This window comes from Spinacia oleracea, chromosome 6, assembly GCF_020520425.1.
Source record: "Spinacia oleracea cultivar Varoflay chromosome 6, BTI_SOV_V1, whole genome shotgun sequence".
Lineage (NCBI taxonomy): Eukaryota > Viridiplantae > Streptophyta > Magnoliopsida > Caryophyllales > Amaranthaceae > Spinacia > Spinacia oleracea.
Window position 1 is genome coordinate 56036107 of NC_079492.1, and position 25246 is coordinate 56061352.

The following is a 25246-nucleotide window of genomic DNA, read 5'->3' on the forward strand; positions in this document are numbered from 1 at the left end:
CCGGTCTTCCGGGAAAGTCTCCACAATCTCGGATCCACTCTCTCCGGTATACGAGATCCGAGCATCGGAAAGCACTCATCCCCCCAACAAAGGGTCAGGACCCTACTGCACAAAACACAGTAGGCATAAACACATGGGCACAAACATGAAAATACTAAAATCAATACAAAGAGAGGAGGCAACTTACAGCTCCAGGCTCCGGGAGACGAAGAGAATCCTGGATAAACTGGTAATAGCTAGCTCCCTCTATCACCAACTCTGTCGCCGGCACACCAGTCCTTGAGTGGACCCTCCACGACACGCCTATCGAGCGAGTAGACAGCATGGTCGCAGGCGGAGGCCTGGGCACCGAAAAAACCCCGACCGTCTGCCTACGTACCCGCTCTCCCAGGTACCAGACAGGGTCCCGGCGGCCAACAAACAAGACCCGCATCTGGCTCAGGGCTTAACTCTCCCTGACCGAAGCATGGGTACCCCTAAAAGGGAGCCATGGGGTCCAAACCACCTGTTTTCGTACAAAACGCAGTCAGATCTCGCACATGAAAGGAATGACGAAATACGAGATAGAGGATAAGATTCTGTACATGCTCGGGGTTCCCATCCTGATAAGATCCCACACGGTAGCGGGCGGTGGACGCACTGTCATCTTCTTCCTCCAACCCCAACGGCGACCGGCAGGGAACTCCAAAGGCCTCTGCCCCTTTCGGGGAGCCAGCCAGGGTAAGTGCTCAAAGGCCCACAGTTGCAAAAAGAAAAGGATAATAAAACGTTAAAAAAAAAGAGGCCGGGTAAAAGCGAGAAAAACAAAAGAAAGTCTAGGCACATACCTCGATCAAACGCGACACTCCCGCTAATGTAATCACAAAGTGACGTATACTCGGGTCCGAGACGCGCACCGACAAACTCATCTGGCCGACAAGCGTCGCATAGCCCAAATCGCCCCAGCGATAGTCACCCAGTGTAGACACGTCCTCCACCATGCCTATCCACCTCGGGTCAAAGGTGTTAGTCGGACCCGATAGAAAAGTGGAAGTAATAAAATGGAGGTAGAACAGCCGAGCCTGTCTCGAAGGCGACTCCTCTACCCCGTGCTCCAAAGCCCACATCAGGTCAGCAAAAGGTATCCCACGGGGCTGGTACGAAGGTAACCTACTACCCATCCACGAGCCCAGGAGCCTGGTACCCTCAGCAACAGTCGGCGATAGGCCGTCCGACCTCAGACAAACAGGGTTCCCTGTAAAGGTCAAACCCGTCAAAGCTGTGTAGTCCTCTGGAGTGATCGTCATCTCGCCCAAAGGAAAATGGAAGGTGTTGGTGGTATCCCACCACCACCTCATGAACGACCGCAGAAAGGACAGGGAGATGTTGAGCCGCAGTATCTCCCAGAAGGTCTCAACCACCGGAAACAGTGAGCTCGCCCTCACCAAAGCCTGGGCGTCCGAGCTCAGATAGCTAAAAACGGCCATAGCCGCGAACCGTAGTCTCTCTCCTCGCGTGAAGGCGGGAAGTCACATGGTGCTCTAGGTCGTAGTGCAGATCACGACCATCGTAAAGCTCAGGGCCCACCCATAGGGGACCCGGGCCAGTCGACTGACGCGTCATGCCACGCACCTCGTGGCCACCAGGAGGGGGTAACGACTCGTCAGACATGCTGATCAACAATACAACAAGGCATTATACCTTTGACAAAATCGGCACTCATACCGATCCCTAAAAAGAGTGCATTTCACTCATGAAATGGAGTCATACAATTTTTGTTCCCTAAAAACATGATACTAATTTCATACTTAGCAAAATTCCCTAAGTAAAAATTAACTCCAGCAAAATCAAAATTCTCCCATAATTTGTCATTCATGAATTATGAGGAACGCAAGCAATATACCAAGAACACCTACATTATAAGAAAATACTAGATTCGTAGGTATACTTGGGGGCTAGCATGAAAATGCCCAAATTCAACAAAAATCAACATACTTGCAAAAATTAACATGCACAAACTAATTAACATGTCATGTGGAACATTTTCAACTATCTAATTGAAGGAAAGGGGCACAAAATCAAAAACCCCCAAATCAATTTCATGCACAAAAATACTTGACAAAAATACTGAAATTGACAAAAAAAGCTCAAAATTATTGAAAATTACTTACATTGGGAAGATTGGGAAGTAATTTGGAGTAGAATTCGTGAAGGAAAGTGAAGAAAACGAGCAAAAATCAGTAGAGAGAAGTGAAGAAGTTTGAGCGAAAATGGTGGAAATGGGAAAGGAAGGAGACGGTCCGCGAATTTAAAGACCAGTCCCCCTTTCGCATTTTGAACGCCCAGCTCTGGGCGTTAGAAATTCTCGCGCCCAGGCCTGGGCGCTGAAAATGCTTCCCAGACAGCGAATTCGCTGTCGGGCACGTGTACTCCCCTATTTTGTGTAAAAGATATCCGTTATCTTATTTCTATCCCAAAAAAGAAAAAACGGTATTTTGAAAAAAAATAAAATAAAAAATAATAAAATAAAATATCGTTAAACAAAAATATACACAATGTGGACCCACTTATAGGACACATCTAATCAGGAAATATTACGACCCACCAACAGGTTGTAATCACAAAAGCCCTTCTACATAGGCAAAATAAGAAACTCAAAATGGGCTCGCCCACCCTCAGCGGGCGGGGTCTGCGTCACTAGCCGCGCAGGTCCTCAGTTTTCGAAAAGTAAAGTCTTCAAATACAGGTCACATACACCATGGCTTGTGTGACGCACTCCGTCTAATACTTTGACCATCGTCTTACTCCAAGACTCAGTCAAAGTGGGGGCTAACTGTAGACACCTACTTTTGTCCCCGTTCCCGCAAGGGAAAGGTTCGATGATGAAAGCATAAAAACTCCACTTGACAACGCATCTCCTATAAAATAAAAGAATCTCGATTCCCCATTTCATTTCACCCAAAACCTGCTATTTATGGAAACCTGCTAAAAATAGTAACTGCCGTAAAAGGTAGCTTCTAAAAGTGGCAAATCATAAAAGATAGAAACCTGTCAGAATTAGGTGTTGCATTCCAACATAAATCCTAAATGAGATAGAAAACTACGAGAATCCTATTCCTAATAGGATTCGGAAATAAGAGTTAAGTATTAATTAAAATCCTAACGAGCCTAGAGTTCGTAACGGGCCCAGACGCATTCCGTCACAAATTGATACGCGCTAAAAGACTCAAATTAATCTCAAACTCTACGGATTTTAGGAATCCGAATCTGACCAAACAAAACTGCCCAGACCCTATTTTCAACGCCTGGCTCTGGGCGCCAAAATCTTCGGCGCCCAGGCCTGGGCGCTGAAAATACCTGGGGACGTGTTCTTTCCTAATTCTTTGTGGATTAAAACTCTGGAATTCTATCTTTCCACGAACTCTTCCCTATAAATAGACCCCTAGTTTCGACGTGAAAAACACACAACAACACATAATATACTCTGAGTATTGACTCTAAACCCCTTAGCCTAAGCCTCTCGCTGCGAAACTGTTCACGCGTTATGTCGCAATCGATCCATAAATCGAACAGAACGTATCCTGTCCCATAATCGAGATTCGTTAAATAAAAAGGAGAAATAGCAAAGTCAAAGTGGTTAGTTTTCTGAGAACCGTGACGCACCTCTCAAGGGTGCGTCGTAATGTGTCCCTTTTCGATGATTTAACTGCTTTCCTCGCCCTTTTTATGAACTGTTAAACTAACCTAATATGATTGTTCTATCACGCCTAACAAATATAATATTTTTGGGAAATCGGATTATCATGCTAGGTCCCTTAATGTTATTTAAATCAGATAATCACGAACGAATTAGTATTATATGTTGCATATTGCTAAAATCAATTCAGATTAGTTTAATAGTTAACGCATGTCCCTTCAATTATTTATGCTGAGCTAGTAAGGATATCCTGCCTCTGGAGTTATCGACGAGCGAATTACTGCTCTCGGTAGTTACAGTCCCCCGAACCCTCAATCTCTACCTTGCGGGTGTATATTGAGAGATCCCCACACCAGGGATCACAAGCGAACCTACGGCCGTCGTGGTCAAACATAATTGCACTCCCTTTATGTCACGATAACCGGGTTTTGTCAGTTTTTCTCATTGTCGTTAAAAACTGAATGGCGACTCCTATATTACTAGTCAATTGGGTGTATACTCACAGGAAATCCAATTACACTTGATTGAATAAAAAGAATCGTCACACCCACGAGGGACAAGGTCACGCATTAGCCTCGCGCTTTTTCGACCCCCTCACACATAGCATTAGCCTTAAGTTAAAAGGTGTCATGCCAAAATATACACTTGCTTGGATATCCTTTACATCAATCTAGTAATAGTTTTCGCTCAGCGAGGTGTTACTTATTGGTCCTAAAGGGACAAGGTACACAAAAAATTGTGAGTACATGTTAGTTTTGGTGAAACTCAACGATATAAGTAAGGAGTCCTTTTATGTCGTGGCAACATCGATAGGTTTACCTAATAAATTCTTAGACGTACCTATCAACCAAGAGTAGTTTCTAGACTATTAGCAAAAGGTTTTTGCTTACCTAAAATGTTTTAGGATTGAGTCGACAAACTGTGCTTAATTCTTCAATGGTTTTAGGATCTTGGAATCATTTTATTCACACCTGCCGGAACAATAAATTCGAATAAAATGCTAATAACTTGTTTGAATTGCATGATTGCTTTAATTTCAAGTTATTATTCATGATAAATGTTTAGACTTTGCATGCTTCAATGAATGTTTAAATATTGTTTATAATTAAATATCTTGCACTGCAATAAATCCTTTTAGAAAGGTAACAGTAAATTTCCTCGATTGGTAGTGAATCCAAGAACGATTCACGGAAATGAGAGAAAATGAGCAATTTAAAATGTAAACCAATTGGTGCTTGTGAATTCAAAATACAATGTAGTTTTGAGTTTATAAAGCATTGAGTTTAAACGCTCAGCCTTACCAATGGTTAACAACCTAATATCTTTGTCCATTTATTTCTCGAATTAGTCTAGTCCCTAGACATTCGAATAGATTGATGCTTAGAGAACTTTAGAAGCTTCTGGTAAGATCATCTAGTTGGAACAGAATATTCAACATAAATAAAATGGTAAGAACTCTGTTGGAATGACATCGGACATGTCTAACAAAGTATAAAAGTCAACACTATAGAATTCAATTCTTAAGACTATAAGAAAGGGTACAAGAAATAGGAAAACAAGGAACAAATGAAAGGAATTTACGATTCCGTTTCTACCTATAAGTTTATGTTTAAAGAGAAGTGACCTAGGAATCAAACTTCCTTGGTATCATATACCGCTTGAGGTTCTTACTTCGGTAGTAACTCAAACAATGGAAGCTATGCTACACTAATGGCCTACAAGTGGGAAATGAAGCATGGCATTGCTACATTAATTGTAGGGTCATCTAGTTTGTTTTAAGTCCTTTCAAAGGCTGGAACTTAATGGCTATTTTGTTCCATAATCAGCATACCTATATTTCTGCTTCAAACATAGAAAGACTCACATTCAACAAAAACAAAAACAATGTTTGTTTGTTTATTTGAATGAAATGGTCAATTACAGGTTGAGTCAATATGCTTGATTAAAACAAAAAACTCTTTAACATAAGAACTTTACTAGGTTCAAATCAACCCCTTGATTTGAGTTCCACTAATCTTTGGCATTGTTGCTTAGACCATATCAACAAGTTAACATTCAAAAGCTCTATTTTTATGGACTTTTGAAAGTTCATTGATTTCTAAATCAATTTAAGACAACTAGTCTTACTTGTTGAAAGTAACAAAAGATATGAACTATTGTTAGAACGCCTAGACAATAGAGTTCAAAGCTAAAGAAAGATTTTATGACTTTATTATTTCACATGGATTTGAGTGAATATAGGTTTATTTACTCAATGTGATATAAGTTTGAATCTGTTTGGCTAGTTCAAAGATTCAGAAGTATAAATCCCACTTGGCAAGAAATCATAAAGATCTAGGTTAGATCATGTTGATGATTGCTTAAGTCAAGAATGATCATCAATGATTGTGTGTTGTAATTTCACGATCTAGCTCCATAAGATATGGCATATCTACGTTGGAATGATCGAAGTCAATTGGTACTTGATTCGATCAATGATGATTCATAAAGACTTTTCCTATAATTTCTAAACAAAATGCTCAACTACCACCAAACTAAACCAAATTCGTCAAAGCTATTGAAAAGTAATTTCAGAATATATTTTCATAATATATTTAAAGAGTTCCTAAACTCAGTGGGAGCTTAGTGTTTGTTATTCAACAAACTAAGGCCCAAGTATAGATATATGTTTCATTGTGATTTATTCAAATGAGACACAAGGGTATTGTTTCTACCACGAATTTTTGAGAACATAATGTTTGTTTGCTCGAAATAATGTCCTTTTGGGATTCGTTTCCAAAATGACAAGTGGGAGAAAATAGACCTCGAAAGGTTTTCGAGACGAACAACAAACATAAACGGACATTCCGGAGACTTTACAAGTGCTTCAGAAAATCTGAACTTATTCTTTAAGGACTTTAGAAGTGGCTTTAAAGAATAAACATCTCTTAGGAGACTTTACAAGTGCTTCAAGGAGAATGAAATATTTAAAGGACTCTCAAAGTGCCTGTTGATATTCTATTGTTTGATGTTCTATACCCAAGTAGGCATAGTATTCAAGTAACTGAGCTATGAGATTCTTCTATTAGATAGTAAAGAAACCTACAACTTGCAGTCAAACTATTATGTAGATTAATGAGTTTGTGACTTGTAAGAAAGCTATGACGAAACCCAGATTCCCTAAAATGGTTAGAGGCCATACATAGACTCAAATGTTTTAGACGGTTAAAAGCCATTAAACATACTCAATGTTTTGATGACAAAATTGAAATTTTGTTGATTTGCAAGAATAGTTTCACACCTATTGGTTGCAAGTTTGTTTTAAGGTTAAAAACCATCAAACATGGAATTGTGTTCACACACAAAGCTAGATTAGTTGCTAAAGGTTACAAGCAAATTCATGGCATGGATTCTGTTGAAACCTCATGCATAATCATAATGCTCAAGTCTATAAATCAAGCAATAATTGCATATTGGTACATATGGCAATTGGATGACAAAACATCTTCCTCAATCAAATGTTGGAAGAAACTATGTACATGGAATGTCATAGGATTTGTTGATCCAAATAATGGTTGAAAAGGAAAGCTAGCTTATGAAATCTATGTACAGATTTAAGCAAGCAATTGGGAATTAGAAATGTATTTTAGTGAAGCTAATAAGTATTTTAGTTTCATAAAATGTACATGATTCTTATAGATATATAAGAAGTTTAGTGGGAGTACGTAAAACTTAATTGGTCCTATGTGTATCACACACATATATCTCTATTGTGAAATAACATTCAAATGCTAATGACTTAGATTTGAAATCATTCATCAATGATGGACCAAGGCGAAACTTAGTACATACTGGGTTTCAAGATCTATTTTTAAAGATCTTATAATATTGTTTTGGATTAAGTAATGGCATTTACTAAATCAAACACGAAAGACTCCATTGGAGATATTCGACCCATATGAATAAATCTAAGTAATGAATGTTTGAACTATGTATAAGCAATTACTAAGTTAAACATCAAAGGATCTAAATAAGATTCTAGACCTATATTATATGTCAAAGAATTTAGTTGGATTCAGTATCTACTGAAACTGAATGAGCTAAAGTTACATGAATAGAATTCAATTGGGAATTATTCTGCAAAATAATTTATCATGTATGATATAATATGAGGATCGCCAAAAACGTATCGTATGGCTTTAGGAATGACGAACATATACCAATCTCTATTGGTCTAGGTAAAGATCAACTAGATTGAGATCAAGAAAATCTTATGGTACTTGAAAAGGTACATAGGATTAGTTCTTGATTAAAGGAAATAAAGATATGCTAAATATTGATGCTTCACGCATAAACACTGGCAAAGGATCAAGCAAGATCCCTTTGGAGTTAACCATTGGCAAGGATGAGCTATAAAACATCGTGTTTTGGAAATGGCAACATGGATTGGGGACCATGAGTTGTTGCGTGGAAAATTAAATATTAATTCCTATGTTCTAAGATACAGCTGGAAAGACTTCCACATATCTGTGAACTGCTTGGATAAGTAAATCCGAACAAAGCATCACTAGCAACCTAAACAGTTGAAGTAAAAGAACTTATTGCCTAAGAAGCAATAAAACATGGTTGTTTATGTTAATAAGTTCTTCATTGAACTTGGGTAGATCACATGTCTGCTGACTTGATAGTTCTTCATTGCAAAATGCGTAGAACCACTGTTGTAGCTAGAAAGACTAGATCACAAAATAAACATACTCAAAATATCTTATCATCTATCTCGAAGAACATTCAATGAAAAGGATATTAAGATTGGCAAAGCATGATAACTAAACCTATGCAACAAGTGAAATACAACACTCACATTGTGGCACTGGAAATCAAGCATAGCTTTGAATTCCATGAACTGTTTTAAGGATGGGTTTGAGGCCCATGGCTGTAGAACATTAGGGTTGAACATTTATCATATATGAAAAGTATTTTCATATTCCATTTAATCTTGGTTTAGTATTAAATGATGAGTCCCTTCAATTTGACGATATATTCAAGATAGACTATCAGGACCAGTCCTGTGACTAAGAAATGTCTATCAAGTGAACTTGAATGTCAAAGGTTGAAAATGGTCCCTAGTCGGAGTTTTCTATAAAATTGGACGCATAGAAAACGTTAGACGACTAGAATGCAAGATGACTAGTAGTTCTGTTTCTTGAACTATGTGGACATGGCAATGTCATAATCATTTTCATAGATACTTACTTTGGGAAGACTAGTATCGGACAGACCTATGAAACTTTACTGTAAGAGATGAAAATCTGTCATAAGTACATTTCATTAAATTATTAGTCACTAAATCCTCAATACCTGAGTGATTTGAGATTACTTGTTTGAGAACTGGTTGCTTTGACGTTGACCAACCGTCGCACCGTAAAAGGAGGCTATAAAGGCAACGCTCAGGTAATCACCTATCAAACGAAGTCTAATCTCAAGATCCCCAGATTGGGATTGTCCTCCCATAAATCGGGATGAGATGCTTAAAAGTTGTACAAGGCCACTCGGAGAGCTAGAAACTGTGAAATGCATGGCCGTGCTCGGATGAATCATAGGCTATGATTATCTGTTTATTTGATCAGTTGAACTCTGAAACCGAGAAACACCTCTGGACATAATAAGGATGACAACTCTTACCTTATGTTCAAGAGCAAGCATCGAGCGACAAAGGTATTAGGAAATGCACACTTGTCCCTAAGGACAAGTGGGAGACTGAAGGAAATAATGCCCTTGGTCCAAGTATGCATTCTATGTTAAGTCTAATAAATGCGGTTCAGTATTAATTAACAAGTTAATAATTCAGTGGGATCAAGTGAGATGAATGCCTAGCTAGAGGCCGCTTCAGTTCAAGTGGAATTAATGATATTAATCCACAGCTTACTCTTGACTGAACCCGTAGGGTCACACAAATAGTACGTAAACGGATCAAGTATTTAATGGCATTGAATACTCTATCTATGGATATTCGGAATCGATGGATCTTGGTTTCAGTGGGAGCTGAGATCGTCACAAGCAAGAAATGAATACTCCGGAAACGATGATATTGCCGGAAACGGAAATATGGATCGTATCGAAAATATAAATATTATCCAAGTCGTAGATGTTGCCGGAAACGGAAACATGGTACGTATCGGAAAATATTATCGGAAATGGAAATATTGCCAGAATCGGAAATATTGCCGGAAACGGAAATATTGTCAGAATCGGAAATATTATCGGAATCGGAAAATAATTCCGGAAACGGAAATATTAAATATTTGTTCGAAACGGAAATAAATTCCGGAATCGGAAATATTAAATATTGTTCGTATCGGAAATGAATTCCGGAATCAGGAATTTAATCGGAAGCGTATCGTACGAATTAGCATCGGACGAGGCCCGCTAGACGAAGGCCCAGCACGAAGCCAGGCCATCGCTCAGCGAGCCGCACGCACCAACGCACGCCTCGACCAGACCCAGCGCAAGGCCAGGCCCAGCCAAGGGCGCGCGCGCGAGAGCACAGCAGCGTGGGCCGAGCGCTATGCGCCTGGCGTGGGCCGCAAGGCTTGCGCGGGTGCATGGCTCGTGCAAACGCTTGTGCGGGAATCCTAATCCTATTAGAATTCGTGCAATGATTAAATCCTAATCCTAATAGATTGATTTTGTTATTTAGAGTCCTAATAAGATTCTAACTAGCAAATCCACATCCTAATAGGATTACAATTCCTTTCCATACCCCTATAAATAGTTGCATAGGGTTACAATTTATGGGCACGATTGAAGTATTCAAAGGGTAAGTTTTTGAAAGAAAAATCAGCCATACACTTGCAAACACATAGCCGAAAATTCCTAAGCACCTTAAGGGAGATTCTAGTTGGTCTAACTTGAGGCGGATCCGGACGTACTGTGGACTATCTACGGAGGGACGACATTTGGAGTCCTAAAGACTTGTTCTTGTTCGGTTCGGGCGCAGCTAGGGAAGGCACGCTACAACATGTATGCATCTATTCTATGCTAAATGATTATGTGTAAATAATATGCTTTCCTGGCTTTATGGTTTTTCCGCATGATTTATGAATTGCCATATGTATCATAACCTAACATGACTGGTATCTGCTCGTAGCACTGAGTGCGTACGCAACATCCGGGCGTGTACATATCATAGCATACATTATTGAACCAATCAATGATGCATATGGAATCCCACTCATTCTACGCTTATCTAGTGTTTTTGGGCACTGAGTCTTGCTTAGAGTCATTCCATGAGACATGGGTAGGTAGCCTCGCTTGGAGTCTGCCATATTGAACCTTTCAAGCACTTGATTGATATAAGTGCTTTGACTGAGTCCAATCATCCTTTTAGATCTATCTCTGCAAATCTTGATGCCTAGTATGTACTGTGCTTCTCCTAGATCCTTCATCGAAAAACATTTCCCAAGCCAATTCTTGACAGAATTCAACATAGGAATGTCATTTCCGATAAGTAATATGTCGTCAACATATAATACTAGAAAAGCAATTTTGCTCCCACTGACCTTCTTGTATACACAAGATTCGTCTGCGTTCTTGATGAAACCAAAGTCACTGACTGCTTCATCAAAACGTATATTCCATCTCCTTGATGCTTGCTTCAATCCGTAGATTGATTTCTTAAGCTTGCATACCTTTTTAGCATTCTTTGGATCCTCAAAACCCTCAGGCTGTGTCATAAACACAGTATCTGTTAAAATGCCGTTTAAGAAAGCAATTTTGACATCCATCTGCCATATTTCGTAATCGTAATATGTAGCGATTGCTAACATTATCCGAATAGACTTTAGCATTGCAACTGGTGAAAAGGTTTCATCGTAATCCACACCGCGGACTCGCATGTAACCTTTTGCAACCAATCTAGCTTTGAAAACTTCCAGTTTCCCATCCTTGTCCTTTTTCAGTTTGAAAACCCATTTGCTTCCTATGGCTTGGTAGCCATCTGGCAAATCGACCAAATCCCATACTTGGTTTTCAGACATGGAGTCTAATTCAAATTGCATGGCTTCTTGCCATTGCTTGGAGCTAGGGCTCGTCATATCTTGTTTGTAAGTCGCAGGTTCATCACTTTCAAGTAATAGAACTTCATAGCTCTCGTTCGTTAAAATACCTAAGTACCTTTCCGATTGAGATCTATATCTCTGCAATTTACGCGAGGTTACATTTCTAGATGGTCCTTGATTCTCACCAGATACTTCTAAAGATCTCTGAGTTTCATCCTGAATGTCATCTTGAGCATTCTCTAGAGTTTGTTGTTCGACTCGAATTTCTTCGAGGTCTACTTTTCTCCCACTTGTAATTTTGGAAATGTGATCTCTTTCCAAAAAGATACCATCTCGAGCAACAAACACCTTGTTCTCATATGTATTGTAGAAGTAATGCCCCTTTGTTTCCCTTAGATAGCCCACAAGGATACATTTGTCAAATTTTGGTTGAAGTTTGTCTGAAATTAATCGTTTGACGTATACTTCACAACCCCAAATCTTAAGAAAATATACTTTTGGAGGCTTTCCAAACCATAGCTCATATGGAGTCTTTTCAACAGCTTTAGACGGAGCTCTATTTATAGTGAGTGCAGCTGTATTTAGTGCATGTCCCCAAAATTCTATTGGAAGTTCGGCCTGACCCATCATTGATCTAACCATGTCTAGCAACGTTCTATCCCTCCGTTCCGACACACCGTTCCAATGAGGTGTTCCCGGAGGAGTCAATTCTGATAGAATTCCACATTCTTTCAGATGGTCATCAAATTCATAGCTCAGATATTCACCACCTCTATCAGACCGCAGTGCCTTAATCTTCTTGCCTAATTGATTCTCTACTTCACTCTGAAATTCCTTGAATTTGTCAAAGGATTCAGACTTATGCTTCATTAGGTAGACATAACCATATCTACTGAAGTCATCAGTGAAAGTGATAAAGTAGCTGAAACCACCTCTAGCATTTGTACTCATTGGTCCACATACATCTGTATGGATTAAACCCAATAGTTCAGTTGCTCTTTCTCCAACTACAGAGAAAGGTTGCTTTGTCATTTTGCCAAGTAAACATGATTCGCACTTACCATAATCCTCTAAGTCAAATGGTTTTAGAATTCCTTCCTTTTGAAGTCTTTCTATGCGTTTTATGTTTATATGGCCTAATCGACAATACCACAGATAGGTGAGATCTGAATCATTCTTTTTGGTATTTATGTTATAAACTTATTTGTCGTGATCTAATAAATAAAGTCCATTAACTAATCTAGCAGATCCATAAAACATCTCTTTAAAATAAAACGAGCAACTATTGTCTTTTATTAAAAAGGAAAATCCCTTAGCATCTAAGCAAGAAACAGAAATGATGTTTTTAGTAAGACTTGGAACATGGAAACATTCTTCCAGTTCTAAAACTAGCCCAGAGGGCAACGACAAATAATAAGTTCCTACAGCTAATTATGCAGCAATCTGTGCTCCATTTACCACTCGTAGGTCGAATTCACCCTTGCTTAACCTTCTACTTCTTCTTAGGCCCTGCGAATTGGAACATAAGTGTGAGTCACAACCTGTATCTAATACCCAAGAAGTTGAATTAGCAAGTATACAGTCTACAACGAAAATACCTGAAGATGGAACGAATGTTCCGTTCTTTTGATCTTCCTTAAGCTTCAAGCAATCTCTCTTCCAATTCCCATTCTTCTTGCAGTAGAAGCATTCAGATTCAGAAGTGGGTAGGCTCACCTTCTTCTTTTCAGACTTGGTGCCGCCAGATTGCTTAGTCGGGCTGGCCTTCTTGCCACCTTTCTTAGCATTCCTCTTTTTACCAGATTTCTTGAACTTGCCCCCACGCACCATAAGAACATCTTGCTTATCACTTTTGAGCATCTTTTTAGCGGTCTTCAGCATACCGTGAAGCTCAGTGAGAGTTTTGTCCAGACTATTCATGTTGTAGTTTAGCTTGAACTGATCATACCCGCTATGAAGAGAATAGAGGATGGTGTCTATAGCCATTTCCTGAGAAAATTGTTGATCCAGCCGACTCATATTCTCAATGATTCCAAGCATTTTGAGAACATGTGGACTTACGGGCTCGCCTTTCTTAAGCTTGGTCTCAAGAATTTTCCTATGAGTCTCGAATCTTTCGACTCGAGCCAGATCTTGGAACATGTTCTTTAACTCACTGATGATCGTGAAAGCATCAGAGTTGATGAACGTTTTCTGTAGATCTACACTCATGGTTGCAAGCATTAGACACTTTACAACCTTGTTGGCATTAATCCAACGATTGAGGGCTGCCTGAGTGACCCCGTCGCCTGCGGCTTCGGGCATCGCCTCTTCCAGGACATACTCCTTTTCTTCCTGCATGCATAAGAACTATTTGCAAGTTCCTTTGCCAGTCAAGGAAGTTTTTCCCGTTCAACTTCTCCTTTTCGAGAATTGATCGGATGTTGAATGAATTGTTGTTTGCCATAGTTAAAACTACAACTGAAAAAGAATAAACAAATAAATAACCATTCACAGTTCTCTTAATAAACTTAAATTCTAGCATACATGCATAATTTATCATTTAATAAGCATCTTATTCAAGTTATGTGTTCCGGCATGTGTGAATAAAATGATTCCAAGATCCTTAAATCATTGAAGAATTAAGCACATTATGTATTTAGACTCAATTCTAAAATATTTTAGGTAAGCAAAGCCTTTGCCAATAGTCTAGAAACTACCCTTGGTTGATAGGTACGTCTAAGAACTTATTAGGTAAACCTGTCTAATTTGTCACGACATAAAAGGACTCCTTACTTATATCGTTGAGTTTCACCAAAACTAACATGTACTCACAATTATTTGTGTACCTTACCCATTTAGGATCAATAAGTAACACCTCGCTTAGGCGGAAAACTATTAGTAAGATTGATGTAAAGGTTTATCCAAGTAACTTTTATTTTGGCATGGCACCTTTTAACTCAATTTTTTAAAGTTTGAAACTTAAGGCTCCTACTACGTTGGTTAGATTTTAAGTGAACTAAAATCCTTAATCATGCAACGTAATCAAGCCATAATCTCATGCATAATTAAGACATATTTAAAGCTATAAATAACTTAAACCATGCATAAGATATAAATGTGATCTAGTATGGCCCGACTTCATCTTGAAGCTTCAACTTCAAACTCCGTCTTGAAAATGGATTGGAAACTCCGTCTTGAATTTCACCATGGGAGGCGCCATTTTCTTCAAATAGGATAAGCTATAATTTAAACAAATTACAACTATTTAATGGTACGCAAACCATATTTAAATTAAAAACTTTGGTGCATTAGACCAATTTTACATTCAAATTAATGGTACGCAGACCATATTTTCTATCCTATTTGGGCCATACTAGTCACTTTCCATAACCTGCAAAACAGTACATTTACAATATACCATTCACCCATTCATTTATCAATGAATGGCCCACAAAGCTGGTTAGTAGAACATATTATGCATCACATAAATATTTGCAGCAGTTAATCAAGGGTTCCAATAATCTACCAATTATTCAATCCTTATTAATTCTAATCGAGTTGTTTTAATCTTAAAGGAATGTAGACCTAATCAAGAGTTTATGACTAAAACGCTGCCACTTAAACCAATAAATTTACATGTTTTACTAATTTTAAACATGAAATTGTATTTCCTAGTCTAACCGGAAACATACAAATTTAATTAAAATTTAATTAAAATTTAAAGCTCATATAAATTATTATTTTGAATCCTTTAATTTATTTTCAGTTTATTAATTTAATTAATTAAAATTTAATCAAGGTTTTAATTTTAGTAAAATAATTAGTAAAAATAAAATTTGTAATAATTAAATTATTCAAAATTAAATTCCGAGAAAAAATTAAATTATGAATTTTAAAATTAATTAAAAAACATTTTCCAACGGAAAATCATAATTAAATTCAAAGCGCATCTATCGGATCAAGACGAGGCCATGGGCTTGCGCCCATGCCCCGTCGAGTCACGAGGCAGCAGCGCCCCTCACGAGTGATCGCATAGCAAGGCCCGAGCAGCAGCCACGCGTAAACGCAACAAGCCCAGCCACGCTTGCGCGCAACATTGCTCGCTGGCTTCGTAGCGCAGCAGCTGCTTGGCGAGGCAGCGCTCGCTGTGCGCGAGCCATCGCTCGCTGGACGAGGCAGCGCTCGCTGCTCGCGCGCGCGCCTGCCTTGCTCGCTTGCCTTTCTTGTCCGCCCATGCCCATAGTAGCACTCGATGCAAGGCAGGGCTACTGCCTTGTGCTCGCGTGCCACTCGTCTTGCTCGTTGCATTCATACCGCATGGGCGACAAGCTCCCTTGCTCGTCGTCGCATGCCCGCACTATACAACACCCCTTAAGGGTAACACGTAGCGTCTATTGCTTTGTGCGTGCAAGATTCATGAGCGGATTATATAAAAGTCAAAACTTTTTAATTTAAATTTCTAGACAAATTAATAAATCATATGAATTTCATAAATTTAGGGAGAAAAATCGAAAATTTATTATTCAAATTATTTTCCGATTATCATGGATTCAAATCTAGGTGATAAAATTTAAAAATTTATCAAATTTTATGGTGGTTTTTAATCATGGATACCTAATTAAATTGTCAATTAATTATAAAAAACAAGTCAAATTCTAAATTATTCGAATTTCAACAAATTAATTACAATTACAAATTAGGTTGTATAATTAACAAGCTTAGGCATTTAAATTTGTTAAACTTATACAGTAGGTCAATCAAAAATTCAAGATTTACAAACAAGAATCGCAAATATTTAATTTAACATCTTAAAAATTTCAAATTTTGCGTTCGAAAAACTAAAAACTCTGAAAAATGTCATAGTTAGGCTTCGAATTTGGGAATTCTGGATTCGGCATCAAATCTATGATTTTAGTCAAAATTTTAAAACGCCGTTTACATGCGAAATTCACTATAAAATTATACGATTCCGACTAGATCTGGCTATTGGACAGGGTAGCCCAATGGGTATAAGGGTCGGGCCAATTTTAAAAGGGTCTTGACTCTTTACCTTTTTATTGGACAGGGCCTTTATAGGGTCTTTACATATAGGGTTTTTATAGGGTATTTTATAAAAGCCCAATAACACTAAATGAAAATACTAAGGGTCAAAAAAAAAATACCCACTTTAGGTTGCCAAAAAAATCTCAGAAATTAAAAATTAATGCCAGAAAAAAAAATACCAACGCCTTTTCTTTCTCTTTCCTCCTCCATACTCGATTTATCGAAGGTTTCTCTCTCCTCCATACTTGATCTATCGACTCTCTCCTCCTCCATACTCGATCTATCGAAAGTTTCTCTCTCCTCCTCCATGCTCTATCTATCGAAGGTTTCTCAGGTATTTACGTTAAAACCCTAGTTTATTTAGGGGCAAAATTAATCAAGTGTGGACTCTGAAAGAGATTATTTAAGATGATATTGAACCTATTGTTAACATTGATGTGATTGTCTAGAATCTGTTAAGTAGATAACAACAATTCCCCTTTCAAAAGTTTGTCAGAAAATGCAAAAATTTCAATTGGGTCTGTCGGAAATCGGAAATCGGAAATTTTCAAATTTAAACTCGGTATGTAAGAAATTTCAAATTTCAATTGGAGGTGTCGGGGTGTTTGGTTTATGTTAAGGTTTGATTTTGAGTTGTTTATGATATCGCACGTACCTCTCAAAACGAAACAATAAGAACCGAAGGCCAAGAAAATTTGTTTAAGAATCTTCATGAGTTCAGGTGATGTATTGGATCTGCAGAGTGATCTCCGGAATCCGTATGAATACAATGCAACGCTGAGAGATAAGTTTATTAGTGCTCAGATTAGGCTTGCTGATTTAGAAACACATACTTCATTTGCAAAGGGGAATTGAAAAGCTTAGGAGGGGATATGTATTATGGCATTCAGTATTTAACTTAGTGATGCATTTACTACGGAACATTTAGCATTTAGTATTCAAATGTATATTTCCTATTCAAGTACTTAGCATAATTCTTACTTCATTTCAGAGCGTAGTTATCAAGCCTGAAACACTCTTTGAGGTTAATATATACATACATGAAACACAAGTTAGTTAAACATTTTTTGTCACATAGACCAACAACTTGTTGGAGGAGAAGTTACAACTGGTAACTTGTGGTTATGATCCTGACCCGCTATAGACCCTATTAGCTTTTGGCTATGACCCTGACTCGACCCTGACCCTTATGACCCTGACCCGACCCTGACCCGCTATAGACCCTATTAGCTTTTGTCTATGACCCTAACCCGACCCTGACCCTTATGACCCTGACCCTGACCCGCCCCGCAAATGACCCGCCCCGACCCGCCCGGACCCGTCCAATAACCAGGCCTAATTCCGACCATTATTGACTAAACTGCCAAAAATTATGCGAACATATAATTAAATAATCGCACGAATTTGCAATTAATTACAAAAAATCGAAATTAATCACCCCTTTAATTCATTGCAAATTTATAAAATTTAACCATGTTAACTCATTATTATGGAATTAATTAGAGGCTCGTGATACCACTGTTAGGTTATGATACATATAATCAAATATATTTCATGCGGAAAAACCATAAAGCTAGGAATCCAAATTAATTGCCACATAACAATTAGCATAATTTAGGATGCATACTCTTTGTAGCGTGCCCTCCCTAGCTGCTCCCGGACCGAACAAGAACAAATTTAGGACTCCAAGTGTCGTCCCTCCGTAGATAGTCCACAGCACGTTCGGATCCGCCTTATATTTAATTAACTAGAATTGCACCTAAGGTTTTATGTTTATTCGAATTAATTTGAGGCAAAATTAACGTTAGTTTTAATCCTTAAAACTATGTGAATACTTGAAAATATGTGTTCATTAATTGTGAATGCCATCACATATTTATAGGGTTGGAATAATGGAATTAGAAGTCTACTAGGTTTCAAGTAATCTAATCCTATTAGAATTAGACATTAATTAAAACTAGTAACTTAAGGAAATTAATCTTTTAAATCTAATCCTAGTTGATTAAGGATTTGATGCATGCACGAACTTCAACACACACACGCGCACGGCCCACAAGGAGAGCTGAACATGCGCGCGCGCGCGGAGAAGCCCAGAGCGCTGCAGCCTCGTTTAGAGAACCGTTTTGAATTTTTGCACCTCGAAGGAGTCGCCACCAAACTATATTTTAAGGTCTCGTTTGGTGAGACCGTAAATGACTCTATTTTCGGATAAGGCTTTGAATCCTAGAAACGGATGGGTGAGATCCGGGCTCGGGAACGTAAATGCTTATTCGGCGAGCTTTAGAAATATTCAAGTACGTTGGCACAACATTATTTCGAAAATATACCCTAGATTAGACTATGTGGGTTTGAATTAGAGCAATTAGAATTTCTAATTGTATGGTGGTCACTATGCTTTAAAGATTGATTTAAAGAACCTAAGGCCGGTTTGTCCAAGAAATTATCTTTGTTAAGCGTGATGTAACCTTTGTATTTTGTTGTATTTAGCATGTGCGGTGATGAAAGCAATAACGCAAATAAAGCAACATCACAATACTAAATAAAGTGCGGAATTAGTAAATACAAGACCCCCTAGAAATGGACTAGGGAGTGGGTCTACATTGCCTAGAAATGGACTAGGCAAGTAAAGATGCGGAATTGAAAGTGCGGAATTGAAATTGCGATATTGAAAGTACGGTATTGAAAGTGCGATATTGAAATTGCGGTGATGAAAGTGCGATATTGAAAGGTGCGATATTGAAATTGAAATATTGAAAGGTGCATAATTGAAACTTGTACTTGGGAACATGAGATCCGAACGCCAAGCGGCTCCTTAAAAATAAGTGCGCCCGACACGAATTCAAAGCCAAAAATCTCGACTTGGGAGAGGTTGCTCAACCCAAATGTCCTAGATTTTGCATATTAGACTTGAAATTGAAAGCTTGAGTATTGAAATGTTTGAACTTGAAATGATTGAAACTTGAACTTGAAATGATCCTAGTTTAGAGAGGTAATTATGAACAACCCTAAACATGGTAGGATCTTGAAATTTGAAAACATGAATTTGTATATTGAAAAATGGAGTCTTGAATCTCAAAAGACTAAACCTTTAAATGATAAAAAGGTGTCACCTTTGATTACTCCATACTTGAAGGTGATTCTAGTTCAAAGAGATGAATGCAAGCAACTTTGAACATCCTTGAATCTTGAAAGTTTGTATTTTGTATTTTGAAAAAGTTTGTATTTTTGAAAAAAACATGTATGATTGTTGCAAGTGGTGTTATTTATGGCAAAAAACACCAACTTGCTAATCATTTGAAATCAAAATAGCATGATTAATTCAAATGGGATTCGGATTTACCTAGTTAGGTTTAGGCAAGAGCTCCCAATTGCTTAGATTTTAGGAATTTTTGTATTGATTTTTGAGGAGTTTTGAGTTGTATTGAGTGGCGTAATGTCAAAATTACGACGTTGTATTGTTGTGCCCCCCTTTTTTCGATGGAAATGAGGGGTATTTATAGGAGGAAATGGTGCAAAACGCCATCACACGCTAGCGCGTGGCGCCAGGCCAGCGCTGCGCGCTACTGACGTGGCTTGAGTGCCGCCAAAGCAAGGACGGGGAATCGTCCTTGTTTCGTTTTGTAGTGCTATACCCATTGTACGAATTGTACTAGGTTTGGCGTCTTGTATTTGCTTGGAGGTTAAGGCATTGTTTAGCGTATAAAAACAAGCCTTTCTCGGGTTTTTGAATTCCGGTTTTACGGGTCGGGGCCCCGCATGCTCGGTTTTGTGGGTCGGCGCCAGAATTTAACTTGCCTTATATGATTTGGAGTGGAAAAGGCCTAGTAAAACCAATGGGATGGTCCACTAGTTGAGATTGTATTAGATTTTGAAATTGGATTTTGGAATTTGTATTTTGTACCGAGTTACGGGAGGGGAACGGCCTCGGGGATTGGATTTTGGAGATGTTCTTAGCAATTGGGATTTCCGCCTTGAGTTACTCCAATTACCTAGCAAGGATAATGGTATCGTCATCATCCCAAAGGGGAGACACAAATTAGGTGTCTACAGAAGCCCCCACTTTGACTGAGCGTTCGGTTAGGAAAGAGCAAGTCAAAGTATTTCGAAAGGGACGGAGAATGATCAATATGTTCTGCAATCAAGACCATTTTTTGTACGCCGGTACCTGCATAAAACAAGCGTTAGAAAAAAGGATAGAGTCTACCTCGATGGGGTGGTGATGACTCCGGTTTGTACTTGTATTTTTCCGCCTTCAGTTCAGGACGGATCTTGGCATCAAAAATTTTGAATCTTGAATTTTTGAATCTTGAACTTTTGAATTTTTAATTCCCGGAGTTGATCCGTTGGGGATGTGATTTGCTGGGGATAAGAGCTTTTTACTGGCCCTTAGATTTTGAAATTTCGACTGACTTTCCTGGAGCTTGGGTCCGTTGGGAGTTGGACGTCTGAGTCGTTGTATTTTTTGGACTTTGTATTCTTGAAATATTCATCTGTTTGTACTTGGAGATACAGGCGTATACCCGTATTTTCGATAGATAGTTCGATGCGACGTTTGATGCTTGGTGTGGAAGACCGTAGCAGCAAAGGACGTGCAATCAGCACGGGAGACCGCGCGCGCTACAGATTCGCGCATGCAACAGGGCAGCGCAGCGCGCTGGGGCGGTGCTTGGCGCGGGGTTGAGCTTTAAAATCTCCCCTTGCTGTGCCATATTGAGGCACACTTCACTTGAATTCTTTGCTCTTTTCTCTCTCAAAGGTCGATTAAGCTCTTCCCTTGGTCTTGTTCTTGCCTTGTCCATGTAAGTTTTTCATGTTTTGCTTATGAAATAACTCTAGGATTGCATGTAGTCTTGATTTTTCGTACTTTGAAATGATGCTTGTATGCTTAAGCTCCTTGAATCTTGTAGAAAACTGTTTGATAGCCACTTGAACTTGAATTGTTGGAACTTTGTAGATTTGAATTTTTTAATTCTCGAAATTTTGAATTTGTATCTGCTTCGGCATGGATAGCCTAGGCGTTGATGTAGAACTTGTATACTTGCTTCGGCGTGGGTAGCCTAGGCGTTGGTGTAGAACTTGAATACCTGCTTCAGCGTGGGTAGCCTAGGCGTTCGTGTAGAACTTGAATACCTGCTTCAGCGTGGGTAGCCTAAGCGTTGGTGTAGGAATTTGTATCTTGAACTAGAGGTCCACTGGGGATTTTGTTTCGGATCTTTTGACTTCCTATAGGCCAGTATAGGATAGCCCCCAATTTAAAATTTTGACACTTTGTATGCTACTTGATTTAGTATGCCTCGTCACACTCGGAGGAAGCTCGATGAATTATCTGTGGTTCGAGCCGCCGAGGAAGACGCTTCGGATGATGAAGCGGCTGCAATCAATGCGCCAGGTGGGGGTATGGTTCCCCGAGATGCGCCTGCTTTTGTTGGTATTGGTTGGACTCCTTCCGACCTGGTGTTCCGGCCGGATTGGCATTTGTCTCAGCGGCCTCGCGCTGGCATGGTGAGTCTTGTGCTGTGTTTTCTTTGTAATTGTATAGGTCTTGAGCTAACTCGTTCACCGGTAGGCAGCAAGAAAATCGTTTCGTACTTACTGGTCCTTGGCGGAGGTTCAGAGGGCCTTTAAAGCTCTTTGCGCTGATGAGGAAGCTATGAAGATTTGGTCGCAGATGGGCCTGGCCGATTTCTGGCGTACCATGGGAGGTTCTTGGAAGAGAACGGGGATAAAAAACCTTTTGTGGGCTTTGTTAGAGCTGTGGTTGGATACCACTAACACTTTCCACATGGCATGGGGGGAGATCACCATTACCCCTCTTGAGTTTGCTTTGATTACAGGTCTTCCTTTTTCTGAGAGGAATGTGACCTTTGACATAGAGCTGACGTGGCGCTCGGCCGCTGCTAGGGACTTGCTCGGCCCTGTTGTTGACTTGTCTGATGATGATGTTCATGCTTCCGTGACGATGCTTGTGGATGCCATCTGCGGTGGGGATGTGTTCGCAGAGCAGAAGGTTAGGCTCTTCCTCCTAGCCTTGGTGAGTAGAGTGATGGCCCCGAGTAGGAACAGTCGGGTGCACATCAAGTTCTTGTCCGCTCTGCGGGACTTGAGAGCTTTTTCGAGCTATAACTGGGGTGGCTTGGCATACAGCCACCTTTTGTATGAGATGACACGGGCCTCCCAGACTGCACTGGGGAGCGACCCGAGCATGGCTGCTCTGCGGAGCGTGCTGGAGGTATTTGAGACTCCTTGTACTTTGTACTTTATATTTGTATGCTTGTATTTTGAACTTTGACTGATGCTTTGCTTGTTCCTTGAAAGATTTGGATCTATGAGCACTTTCCGACTTTGGCACCGGAGCGTACTAGAGATGCGGCTTACCCGTATGCTGCCTCTTGGATAGGAGCGGTGCGCGTTGGTGCGTCTCTGGCGGCTTCTCGCAGGGCTTGGAGAGCTCCGTCCGCTGAGAATGTAATCTTTTGTACTGTGTTGCTCTCTTGTATTTGTATTTGTACTGTTGCCTGAGTTGTTTGCTTTGCAGGTGGTATGGCGTCCTTTTGCCAACGCGGTTGTACCTGTCTCGGCTGCTCGTGCCCATTTCCTATCTGGGCGGCGGGTTTTGCTTCCAGGGGTGTACCGCCACATGTGGTATCTGGGGGATCGAGTGATCCTTCAACATCATTCAGAGGATAGGCTTGTCCCAAAGGATCCACCAGAGTCGATGCTGGCTCTTGATGAAGATCTCGCCCGGCTCTATGCGGAGGCTAGGGGCGAGGCTGTTTGTCGCTCTTGGAGGGAGTTTGTACACAAGAAGGGTAGCTATGATGACTTCCTGAGGAGGCTGGCTCCACCAGTACGCTTCGTACTGCTGGTGAACTTTTGAGCCTTGTATCTTGTATTCTTGTATTCTTGTATTCTTGTATTGATTGCACGATTGTATGATTGTATGTAAGAGGAGGAGGTTGATCCTGAGGACATTCCTCATGCTGATAGGATCCTCCGCTATGAGAACTCGGACGGGGAAGAGGTGGTGGAGACCATTCCTTGGGCTTCTCCTCCGCACTGGAAATCGTATGATGTTGTACCAGAGCATTACGCCCCTGTAAGTACTGTTGCATTTTTGAAACTGTTTGTAACCTTGTATTGGAAAATTGATCTTGAATTTTGTATGCAGGCGCCTCGGGCGAGAGTGCGTCGCTGGATGCTCTTGCTTGATTCTTGGAAGAGGCAGTGTGCCAAGCTGACCCGGAAGCTTTCTGGCCGGAATAGAGAGGTGCTTTACTTGATCTTGAAACTTGTATACTGGAAATTCGAACTGGAAATTGATTCTTGAAATTGTATTTTGTACAGGAGCGCCGTCGAGACCGTGGAGATTCCGCTGACAGAGAGCCTCAGGCGGAGACGTCCTCGAGGCAGGAGGGACCGAGCTTGGAGCTGGGATAGGGGCCCGGTGCTGGTGCTCATCAGAGGCATTCTGAAGCTGAGCGGGGAGCTTCCACTTTTGTACATGTTGATCCCACCAGGCATTGGTTTGGAGGTGCTAGCGGTTCACGGCCCTTTGTTCCTCCTTCCGTTTACTACTTCGGAGGAAGTGGTCCTCAGCCTTGGGGTGCAGGTCCATGGGCTTGCTATGCGGAGATGGAGAGGATGCGTCATACTCAGATGTTTTGGTCGTATCCGTATATGCCTATGCCGCCGCCTTATCAGTATTCCTCCCCTCAGCAGGGAGTCCATCCCTCTACCGGCACACTTCGTATTTCGGAGGAGGATCCTAGTACCCTTGGGACGGAGCTGGATCGGGAGCTGGAGCGCCTTAGGAGGCGTAGCAGGGACAAGGGACCAGTGATTGATGTCACCGTTGATGATGATTCAGACTGACCCTGCATGGTAGCGAGTTCCAGCTTGCCTGGGTTGATTTTGTATAGGCTGGATTGTATTGTATTTGTATGGATTTGTATGGTTTGAAACTTGAATTTTGTATGGTTGAACTGGTTTTTAACTTTGAATTGGTTTAAAATTTTTGGAGATTGGCTTTGTATATTTGGATGCCTGAAATTGTATGCGTTGTGTGTGCCTTGAAATCTTGTAGCTATATGTATGCATGATAAATTTGCAAAAAAATTTGAAAAAATTTGCCCCATTTTTTTGGGTGTATATACCCACTATAAGCCCCCACTTTGACTGAGGTTTTTTGGTTAGGAAAAGCGCAAGTCAAAGTATATTCAACCCTTGCTTATGCATATGCAGACTCGACTTAGGACGCCGATCTAGGACTAGAATGATTGAATTTTGAATAAAATTGACCAAAAATCTGCCCGAAGCGTTGATCCAGACTGCTTGAAATTGCGCGGCTTGCGGCTTTGGAATCTTGAATAATGGAGGTGGTACTCTGCTATCCGAAACACTAAAGAGTGTGTACTCGGAGTCATAAAAGAGGACGGTGGCCTCGTCGTTTGGTGCAGGCCCCTGCTTCTGGCGTGGGCCTGGGGTCTGGCGCCTGTGGGCTGTCGTGCAA

The 25246-nt window shown here is 40.2% G+C and overlaps 1 protein-coding gene across 1 annotated transcript; it reads left to right on the top strand.

Annotated features, from left to right (window-relative positions):
* Positions 1-16780: 16780 nt before the first annotated feature.
* On the top strand, positions 16781-24799 carry LOC130464268 (protein MAINTENANCE OF MERISTEMS-like). Its single transcript, XM_056833738.1, has 5 exons — positions 16781-22966; positions 23053-23202; positions 23273-23833; positions 23906-24004; positions 24082-24799. The coding sequence occupies exons 1-3, from the start codon at positions 22388-22390 to the stop codon at positions 23612-23614; spliced, it is 1071 nt and encodes a 356-aa protein (XP_056689716.1). The 5' UTR covers positions 16781-22387; the 3' UTR covers positions 23615-23833; positions 23906-24004; positions 24082-24799.
* Positions 24800-25246: the final 447 nt, after the last annotated feature.

Excerpts from the sequence above, each read along its gene's own strand:
- LOC130464268 (XM_056833738.1), top strand. The coding sequence starts at position 22,388 with ATGAAGATTTGGTCGCAGATGGGCCTGGCCGATTTCTGGCGTACCATG. Across the intron at positions 22,967-23,052 it reads CTCTGCGGAGCGTGCTGGAG|ATTTGGATCTATGAGCACTT; the intron begins GTATTTGAGACT and ends GTTCCTTGAAAG. Across the intron at positions 23,203-23,272 it reads GAGCTCCGTCCGCTGAGAAT|GTGGTATGGCGTCCTTTTGC; the intron begins GTAATCTTTTGT and ends TTTGCTTTGCAG.